At 35.1% G+C, this 10,955-nt stretch overlaps 1 protein-coding gene and 1 long non-coding RNA gene across 8 annotated transcripts; one reads left to right on the forward strand and one right to left on the reverse strand.

Annotated features, from left to right (window-relative positions):
• Positions 1 to 213: 213 nt before the first annotated feature.
• On the reverse strand, positions 214 to 1,780 carry LOC139816306 (uncharacterized). Its single transcript, XR_011732989.1, has 2 exons — positions 1,641 to 1,780; positions 214 to 1,470 (listed from the first exon to the last, which is right to left on the reverse strand). It is a non-coding gene; the product is annotated as an uncharacterized lncRNA (long non-coding RNA).
• LOC139816301 (uncharacterized) lies at positions 1,157 to 9,469 on the forward strand. Of its 7 annotated transcripts, none has more exons than XM_071783708.1 (13): positions 1,157 to 1,459; positions 2,531 to 2,701; positions 2,797 to 3,020; positions 3,107 to 3,495; positions 3,634 to 3,803; positions 4,504 to 4,640; positions 5,227 to 5,377; positions 5,738 to 5,879; positions 6,032 to 6,304; positions 6,399 to 6,535; positions 6,771 to 6,892; positions 7,008 to 7,238; positions 7,364 to 9,469. In XM_071783708.1, the coding sequence occupies exons 2-13, from the start codon at positions 2,575 to 2,577 to the stop codon at positions 7,418 to 7,420; spliced, it is 2,160 nt and encodes a 719-aa protein (XP_071639809.1). In that variant the 5' UTR covers positions 1,157 to 1,459; positions 2,531 to 2,574; the 3' UTR covers positions 7,421 to 9,469. The 7 variants fall into 7 exon arrangements, with proteins under 7 accessions (XP_071639809.1, XP_071639807.1, XP_071639812.1 ...); XM_071783706.1 differs by having other exon boundaries at positions 1,157 to 1,306; XM_071783711.1 differs by having other exon boundaries at positions 1,157 to 1,306; positions 5,741 to 5,879.
• Positions 9,470 to 10,955: the final 1,486 nt, after the last annotated feature.

The raw sequence follows: 10,955 nt of genomic DNA on the forward strand, positions 1-10,955 counted from the left end.
ATATAAACGAGATATATCTTCTTAGGTATATGTATATTATTTTATTCTCTGTATCATATACATCTTCTTTGTTTTAACTTTAGGCATATATTGATAAATTTTCACTAAAGCCAACTTTTTTACCTGTGAATCAAACAAAAAGAAAATACATAATAAATATAATATAGATATAAAATTAATAGAAATTATAAATGAGACAAAAGATACAAGAACTTCAATAATACGTTTATTTGTCATAATCGCTGTACATATTAAAATGCCTAATTCTTAGGCACTTTTGTACTTCTTTAGAGTCAAATATCATTGTAATTTCCGCTAAAGCGTATATATAATCGTCGCGCGAGCGAAAGAACAGTTGTAAACTACTGAGTACGCCATAGCATTGTCACGCGCATGAATCATAATCTGCTGAGCCGACAACAAATTAGCGGCAGAAATACGAGTAGTTTCAAAAGAATGTGCGGCCAAGCGTACAAATTGATAGCGTTCCAAAGTTTCGCGCGAGTTTTTTATATGTTAAATGGGCTTTTAAGGCCTGTCCAGACAGACTCGCGCAACGCGAACGCAGAGAAAAATCAACCAATCGATCCCGCACAATAAGCGGGCGCGATAGCCAATCGCCTCCTACTACACATCTACCATCCCGGAAAAAGCGGAGATTGGCTGCATTGGCTGCCACGTCAGCTCGCACATATGGAATGGAACGCGTGTAGAAATCGTGCGGTTCCAATGGGATGCAATAAAGACTCAGACTGTTTTTTATATTAAAAAAAAAATATATAAAAAAATAAAATTTGATGTACAAAAAAGAATCAAACAATTTCACGTTTGATAAGAGCTGAGAGCGCGGCGAAGGAAACATGGCCATCCTTCCGCCTCATGTTGGACGTGTGGATTGATTTTCTCGCGCGTGTATCGCCCGGTGATGCAAATCCGCTCGATAAAAATTTGAATAAATCGCAGCTGACGAGTTTGAAGCGTTCAGGAGCGTTTACGAAGGCTCGATGCCGCGTTCCTTCCGGGAAAGACGGTCAGAAACACGACGATCGCGCGGGCGGCGTATAAACACGCGAGCGTGTGATGCGTGTCGCGTGACGCGCAACACAACGGCGACCAGTGCGCAGCTGCCGACGCGCAGTACAGCGCAGCATTTGAACCTTCGCAGTTCGATCGGCCATATTGCCATATTTGCTCTTACACAACGCCCTCACGCGACGATCGTGGGTTTACGTTGTTATATTCCTGTGGCCTCGTATCAACCCGTCGGCCCGCACGGCGTCCACAGTCGTATCCACGTCGACGTTCGGTGAGTCTCCACGATATTCGAGCGGGCGGACGTGGCCCGGGCGACGTACCCGGTCGTTCCCCGCGGTTTATACCTGGGCGGCACGCCGCGGCGCAACGGCCACGGGGCGGCATCGTCGCGCGGTTGTCCTCCATATTGATGACAGCGCCGACGGTGATAATTTTCTGAAATTTTTGTCGTTAATGCCCCCTGTGTCCTGAAATCGAAAGCGCACCCGCGTTTGTCTTAAAAGCTCCCCGACAGAATGCGCGACCTCGTGGGGCCCCCGCCGTGTGCTACGAGAGTATCCGCGAGATACGGTGTTTCCCCCAGGTACCCGCTGCGCGTCACCCACCTCGCCGTTGGCTCACCAGTCCCAGTACCTCTGCTCGGCCTCGCCTTGCCTCGCTCGCCTCTCTCGCTGGCGTCCGCCCGTGTCCCGTCATGGCGCGCTCTCGCGCTTCCCTCCGCTCCGGCCCTCATGGCGTCGGTACGTCGGCCGTCCGTCCTCCAGCGCCGCGAGCCGCGTCGTATGGCGGCGCGTCGCCGCCGTCGCCGCGGCGCACGTTGTCCCCTTGATCGTGTCGCGCGCGCCGAGCGACGCCGAGAAGCGAGCGCCCCGCCGTCGCCGGACGACGCGGCAACCGGGATGTTCGTCGGCTCGTGCCCTCGGCACGCGGCGCGGGTCTTCTCTTCCCCCTCGCGTTATATCGATTCATTCCCTTTAATTTGATCCGCGGCGATGCCCGCCGTCGAGATTTTAGCTCGACGACCGTCGTATCCTCGGACGACGCTCCGGGAGGAACGATGGCCCGCGTCCTGACCCACAAAGATGTTTTCTGTCCCTCGGTGACGGTCAGAACGGTTTATTTTTCCTGGCTCGCTCGTATTTTCCTTGTCCCCTCCCCGTAATAATGTAGACTCGCGGCTTGTTGAGCTAGCTTTCAGGATCGATGGCTAATGAAAAGCTGATGGCTAAATTAGGAAACTGTTTTTTCATACTTCAAAATCCCTTTGACTAATCGCTGTATGTTTTGTCTTGTAAAGGAGAATAGGGCGTGTGTGAAGAGAAGTTTGTGAGAAATGTGTATTTACATCAGTGTATGAAGTTCGTACTTTATGTTTATTTTTAGAGTTATTGATGCAGAAGTGTTATAGATTGGCGATTATATCCGTAGTAGTAGCTCAAATACACATTTTCAAGTTGTCTGAATATCGTAATAATGTATTGATATAATGTTTCAGACTAATGAACATAGTTACCATTGTTTGAGCTACATGCTTCAATCATGAGTAACGTGGCGACTATAAAGTTGGAAGAGGGACAAGAATCTGTCACCGAGATACAAACTTACTTGGAGACATTTAACAAAGAGATAGAGGGAGGCCAGGGTGAACAGCTGCAACATGTGCAATGTTAATATCTCTTATAATAGTTTTTCTATCAAATATAAATATCAGATATTTCTATCATACTGAACTATATTCAATTTATATATTTTATTATACAGTACAACAAGTGGAAGGATTATCTGGTGGAGAAGAAGGTGGAACATACTTTGTCGATCAGACTGGTCAATATTATTACCAGGCAAACAGTGATGAACCACCTGTGATGACACAGGTACAGATACAAGAAGTAGAGGAGACCGATGTACAAAACGAAGGCGAGACAACTCAAGATGAACAGTATCACGAGATTGAAGAACTTGAAAATGCTGAGGGTGACGAGGATGTAAGTAGGGCTAAAATCATAATCGTAGTCATCGACTGTAATTTATAAAACACTAAAATGCAACTATAAATGTATACAAATCTTAGGTACAAGTCAACGGTGAAAACAATCAAGTTGTCATTAATTCTGGCGATGCATATCAAACTGTGACGATTGTTCCATCCGACACAAATCCTGGAGAAGTTAGTTACGTTCTGATAGTTCAGCAACCCGAGTCCGAAGATAAAGAGACTAAACCTGCGGAAGATGAAGCAACGACGGTGGCGGCAGCTGCTGCAGCAGCTGAGGGAGAGGAAGCGGAAGGTGAACAAGATCTCACTGTATATGATTTTGAAGATAATGAAGATAATGAGGCTCCAGTGGAATCTGAGGCAGAAGATGATAAGACTAAAATCATTAAGTTCATCCCAAAGAAATCTCAAACTGTAACGCAAGCTCATATGTGCAACTACTGCAACTATACCAGCCCAAAACGGTATTACTTTTTGCGTTATTATCTTTTTATAATATTTATATTTGTACATATTTCATTGTGATCTCATTTATTTGTATTATCGTGTATCTATAGAAATGCTAAATTAGGAAAGTAATGAACTATTTATTTATGTAACAGATATCTTTTATCACGGCATATGAAATCGCACTCGGAAGAAAGACCACATAAATGTAGTGTTTGTGAGCGAGGATTTAAAACTCTGGCTTCACTTCAGAATCATGTCAACACTCATACTGGGACCAAGCCTCATCATTGCAAATATTGCGAGAGTGCATTTACAACTTCTGGTATGTAATTTGGTGCTAATTACTTTTCATTTCTATTCTTTATATATATATATATATATATATATATATATATATATATATATATATATATATATATATATATGAATATGATATAATATAATATATAATATATATAAAACAGTTTACTTTTAATTTTTTTCGCGCAATTGAATATATATATATATATATATATATAATAGTTATTTGTGTGACAAATGCTGTAAGATGGAAATTGGACGTGCGGAGTGGACGCACGAGCCGGAGGCGAGTATATGTTAGTATATATATATATATATATATATATATATATATATATATATATACACACATACTAACATGCCCCGCCGGGCTTCGCCCCGGAGAACATGTGTATTAAGACACACAAATAGTCTCTCTCTCTCCCTCCCTCCCTCCCTCCTCTCCCTATATATATATATATATATATATATATATTCAATTGCGCGAAAAAAATTAAAAGTAAAATATATTTTCTAATTTTCAGAATTATACTATTTAAAATGTTTTTCAATTAATTGCATCTTATATTAAATATTAAATATAATTGTTTAAAAACTTACAGTGACTTTCTTAAATTTCGTCAAATTAGGAATTTGTTGGTTTATCAAATCTAAGTGTCTGCAAAAATAGAAATTAAATTATATAATATATAATTTATATTTTTTTATGTGTTTGTTTACAGGTGAACTTGTGAGACATGTTCGGTACAGACACACTCATGAAAAACCACACAAATGTCATGAGTGCGATTACGCGTCTGTTGAGCTGTCAAAACTGAAGAGACATATTAGATGTCACACAGGCGAACGACCCTATCAGGTATACACATATATTGTTGTTTTTTTTTTAATCTAATTTATTGCACATACGAAAAATATATATACAAGAACTGTATAAATCTGCTGTATATATCTATAATAATACATGTATGAAGAATAAGTTGCCTAAACGCGCACAAAAAAGCAGAGATCTATCACAAGTTTATTTCTTTTATTATATTATATAATAATATTACACGTTTAACCCTTAAATACGCAATTTTTCGTAATATTCTGAGTATTTTTTTTTTAATAAGTAATAACTTTCTAGGCCTTTCCATCTAGAAGGGAAAGGTCAGAGAAAAGTCTTTACAGATGTGTAAAGCCGCGCGTTTTCAGTTCAAACTTCATAAGAGAAAGTACACGGAGCATCGAAAAATCGCTTTGCATATGTGCAAAGCTTGTGCTAAAAGAGTTAATTTATATATTTCTGTAGTGTTTTTGACTAATTCTTATTTTTTAAATATTATTTAATTAATATTAATTATTTATGATACTCAGTGTCAAAAATGTGTTTTATTTTTTAGAATAGTGTAATTCTGTCACTTAATGACAAAATAAATACAATATTTAATTATTTTTTTTAGTGTCCACATTGTACATATGCAAGTCCGGATACATTTAAACTTAAACGTCATCTTCGCATTCACACTGGAGAGAAACCATATGAATGTGATTTTTGTCAAGCGAGATTTACTCAATCCAACAGTTTGAAAGCACATAAGTTAATACATAATGGTAAGTTTTATATTGTATAGGGAAATGCATGCTTCCAAGAAGTTTCAAGATAAATTGAGTAAAATAATAATGGCTGTATTATAAAGAAATTTTTTTTAAATTTTATTTATGATTTTATATGATATGATTTGCACACATAAAAATTGATTTTACTTTAAAAGTTATTACGATAAAAAATTTGAATGTATGACATTCGAGCGCAATATTCGCGTTAATCTCGAAATCTCGTGTTGGAAAAAATTATAGAAGTACAATGTGTATTGTATGCATGATATTTGTTTTACATCTTTTATTACTTGTGCATAAAGAGATTAAGTATTGTATAAATTTACTTTCTCATGGCAATAATATATGTTGCAGTAGGCGATAAACCAGTATTTCAGTGCGAGTTATGTCCAGCTACATGTGGTAGAAAAACGGATCTTAGAATTCATGTGCAAAAGTTACACACTTCTGATAAACCACTAAAATGCAAGCGTTGTGGAAAAACATTCCCGGATAGGTATGTGAATAATTTCGTTGAATAAATAAGAGGCATTACGTATTGAAACGGTATTGAAACGGTGTTGAAGCAGTCAAATGCATATTAAATACAAAAATTATAACGCGCGCATTTTAACAAATTATATTTTTAATTTTTGTATTATATTTCAGATATAGCTATAAGTTACATAGCAAAACGCACGAAGGGGAGAAATGTTACAAGTGCGATCTATGTCCGTATGCATCTATATCGGCGCGTCATTTGGAAAGTCATATGCTTATTCATACCGATCAGAAGCCGTATCAATGTGATCACTGCTTTCAATCATTTAGACAAAAACAGCTACTCAAACGGCATTGCAATCTTTATCACAATCCTACCTACGTTCCTCCACCACCACAAGAAAAAACGCATCAATGTCCTGAATGTGAAAGAGCATTTAGGTGTGTACATGATTGATCATTTGAAACGATTGATGATATGATAAAACTAATCATTAATACAAGTTTTCTTAATATGAAATTTTGTGTTATGCAGACATAAAGGTAATCTTATTCGACATATGGCCGTCCACGATCCGGAATCGTCTCTGCAAGAAAAACAGCAAGCTCTGAAAATCGGCAGACAAAAGAAGATTCAAATCATAGACGGCCAACGTGTCGAAGTAATGACAGGTAAAATGCTGAAACTGTGCCTTTAAAATATAGGAAGTTTTAAAGAAATCACGATAAATTTTGAATCTGCATGCCGTATGTCATTTATAAGAATGTGATTTCTTTATATTACTTCATGGCATATAAAATCGTTTACACTCACAGGGACACTTACGATATGATCTAAATACGGATCATTGACTAATATCCATGTGTTATGTTGTAACAACAGGTGATTTAGCTTCTAAACTTAAAGGTTATGACGATGAAGAAGAGGAGGAAGATGAAGACGACATGATGGCGGTTCAAGGTAGTGATGGTCAGCAATACGTTGTGCTAGAAGTGATCCAGTTAGCGGACAATCAAGGGAGTGATCAGGTATTTTTAAGCAAAATACTCTGAAAGACTGACTTTTGAAGCAAATTATGTAATTAAATACATTATATGTATTATTAGAGTCATTGTTTATAAATGTGTCATTAACTTAAAACAGATGGCTGTTGTCGCGAGTGAAGATGGAGAATTGGTAATGCAAGATCCTTTGACTCAAGAAAACAGCATAGTAACAGCAACAGGAGAGGAAATTGATGAAGTAGAAGAGGAAGATATAGAAATGCATGAGCTAAAGATAGAACCCACTACTCCATCAAAATCTTCAACGCAAAACTCACAAAATGACCCTAAATTGCAAAAGGAAATGGAAACCTGTTTCGGGTTTGATGAGGTAAGTGATATCTTATTTTTTAAAAGTTTTTAAAAATTAATTTTATAGAATTACATTTATTTTTATAAAATAAAATAATATCAGTTTATTTACATAAATACATAATATATATTAAATTTTTTTAGGAAGAGGAGGAAGAGGAAAGCGGTAATAATATAAACATGTTACAGACAATTTCGTAATAACAAGTATAAAGGAAAAAAAAATACCTATTCAATAGTCCAATGTTTCACTTCTGTCCCAGTGTTAGTGTAATATCCTTAAGAAAAATAAGGAAAATTAGACAATAAGAGCCAAAGCGCACTTGACAATTTTCCTTATTTAGATTGTACATCTTATTATAATTAATTTCTAAAACAAAAAATAATTAAAGTCAAGGAAATTATATATATTGTGTATAATAAAACTGAATGCAGTGTATTGTTGTCATCTAAAAATACTCTGCATAGCTCTAGTACGGAGTTGCAGTGTGATTCACATGCATGGTACAAGAACTTTTTTTGCCGTTAGTGCATTAGGTACACATAATAATTTATGAAAATATTGTAGTTTTGTGGTCTAGCAAAGTATCAAGCAAATGTACAATTATGATATTGTAAAATATGATTTACGTTATTGTCAAATGAGAACTTCTTAATAATGACATTAACAAAGTTAGATAAGATTGCATATGTTAATTATAAGGAAATCTAATATCTTGGCATAATATTTTTAAACAAGTTTATTTATAACTTTGATGTAGAAGCTCGTGACTGTAGAAGATGTGTGCAACTAATAGCGAATTCGGGCGCTTGCACTGGTGTACACTGAGTGTGCGCACTAAGGCTGGTTTATAATCTATTCTTATATCTTATATTTAAAGTCGCTTAAATACACATTTAAAGATTTTTTGGCCAATAAAATAATCTGTAATTTATATGGATAATGTACAAATGATTTTATAGACTAAGAAGTATTTAAGATGATTTGTAAATATAATAATTGATTAAGAACGAGCCTTAGTGCGCACTCAGTGTGCACTAGTGCAAGCGCCCGAATTCGCTATAACATCAATCCTGAAGAGTTAAGATTATGAACATAAAGTTGAAACTAATAAGAGTAACATTAAAACAGAGGTTACAATGTAAATAAATGTTTATCTTCATATCTCGATTTAGAGACTACTTTAAAGTTTCAGCATAAATATCAAGAGAGAAATGATGAATGTAACTGTCAAAAGTATTTTATATTGTTTACTATGGTTACTTTTTCTTATCTTAAAAGGTCGGGAAGTAATAGAGAGAATTGTGAAGTTGTAACATGTTGGTTTTTTTAGTAATGCATTACGTAAAGAAATTAACATTTTTATTCGTAATAAAGAAAAATACATTTCCGTTAGAGGCAGGACAATGTAATTTATTTCTTACTCTTTGATCATATATCCTTTTTGTTTGCAGCGTTAATTAGAAGTTGACTCGATAACATTTTTTGGCAAATTTCTATATATGTTATTATTGTTTTTACAATAACATATTAAACACACAATTATTGAAACTTGTCTTAAAATATTTTATAATTGCACTGTTCGTGTTCCCTAACAGTACTATTATAAAATTGTCAAAAGTTATTTCAAATCTTATACTAAGCAATCTTTGATATATACTAAATATAAATGTTTAATCACAACCTCGCACGTAGTATAATCTCCAGTTTGAGTTAGGGCATGATGGTACTCGAAACAAAACAAAGTATGCATTGTAAATGATTTTATGTGTATTTGCTTAAAAATAAATGTCTTGAATATTCTGTCACTTTAGAATAAGTCATGTGGGAACGAAATTGTTGAGACAATGAAATTTTTTCTATAAGAAGTAGATTGCGTGCTCATGCCTTTTTATTACAAACTGGAATAATAATATTTCTTCAATAAAATTCATAACATTGCTGTATTAAAGTGGTATGACATATGTATCTTCACGAATACATCGGAATGAAGAAAAGTGTATAATTAATGCTCGTACAATGTTGCTCATAAAATACGTTATCCGCTTATCACTAGATAAGCCTACTTAGGCGAAGTGTATCATTGTAAAAAGTATGTACAATTTTTTTTACATACACGAATTGTACAATTGTAATTTAGTGATCAATTAATGTATGCACTTAAAATTCCGCACTTTCTTACATTATCCCAAAGAAAAAAAAAACGGTGTAACATTCTCTCGATAATAAACATTATCTTGTCGACAATATATTCGTTGCAGCCATTCGACATGCTCATTCATATTTACTCTCATTTGTACTTACATTTTTAATTTCTGTTTATTTTTTTTTAAATATTTAGATTTTATAAAATCGATGTTTATACGAAAATAGAATTTGATATATTTATTGAGCTTTTGTAATTTAATCCTTTCTTTTTGTAGATACTACTTTTTATTTAAGTTTGTCAATAAACGGTAACGCTTACCAACATATATTTGCCTCCTCTGTTAGTATTATTAGGAAAAGCCACACCCCACGCAAAGTGCATCCTTGGTCATCAATCCTATAAGCCATAGGCAATTCCCTTCGTCTCGTTGCTTATGGGGACGTATTTAAAGCGTTAAAGCACGCGATGAATAGTGACTCATGGTTCAATAAAGATATATATCTCTTCTGTTTTCGTAAAACGAATTACAAGCGGATATAGGTATATTTTTAATCGAATCTATTTTTAGGATCATTTCTTATATTTTCGTAATTTAATTTTATTAATTATAGGAAAATTTCTACATTTTTATGATTGTATCAATAGTAAATACATTATATAACATCTCATTCAATGCTGTTTCATTACAACACGCTTTTGCTATGTTCTCTATAATATTGTGTATCCTGAAATCTCATCCTAAAATCATCGCGCGCGCGCGCGTTTCTTATAGAAAGAATATTATAATATACTAAATCTCTGAAATTTATGTTCTAGAATGCGCTCTATATTCTAAGAATATATTCTGAACGTTAAAATCCATGCAATTAGAAATCGCGATTTACTTTTTACGTATGTTTTGTTTGCTTCATTGATAAAAAAAGTCTTAGGAATTTCATGAATTAGTTCTATGCGTTCTATGCATCTTCATTTGCCAAAAGTTCATTATAATTTTATTACAGAATAATATAATTTTTTTGTACACTAAAATAATTTAAAATAAAAAATGATCTCTTAATATATCTTTTTTAAACAAGCTGTTTATTGAATTATAATTACGGTTACATCTATTACCGTTTAATAAATACCTATTTTTTGCGCTACTGAGATTGGCATACAGTCGATTTATTTTCTTCCTTACTTTCTTACTTGTTTATTATTTAATATTAAGCCAAACAACCAATCCCGATATGAGGGATATTTCACCGTACTGGTTTTTTGATAGTGTGGCATTTTTATAGTAAGAGCACGCCAATAAAGGCGCTGCAAAATCTTTTATTACAAGTATATGCAAAACTTTAACAGTCTCGAAACAATTTTTCAGAGCGACTTAATTGTTTAAAGAAATCGAAGTGATATAATAAGGAATAGATGGTGATGGGAATTTTAAATTATTATTTTGAATTTTTGGACAATTAATCGATTCGTAATCAGGCGCCAATTTGACTCGCGTCGTGTCGCGTGACGTCACTGTGAACTTGGCGCGCGCGGAGTCACTCTTGAATCTCTCGCCGTCGGGAACGGAACGTCGCCGTCGCGGATACAGG

Source organism: Temnothorax longispinosus, chromosome 7 (assembly GCF_030848805.1).
Source record: "Temnothorax longispinosus isolate EJ_2023e chromosome 7, Tlon_JGU_v1, whole genome shotgun sequence".
Classification (NCBI taxonomy): Eukaryota; Metazoa; Arthropoda; class Insecta; order Hymenoptera; family Formicidae; genus Temnothorax; species Temnothorax longispinosus.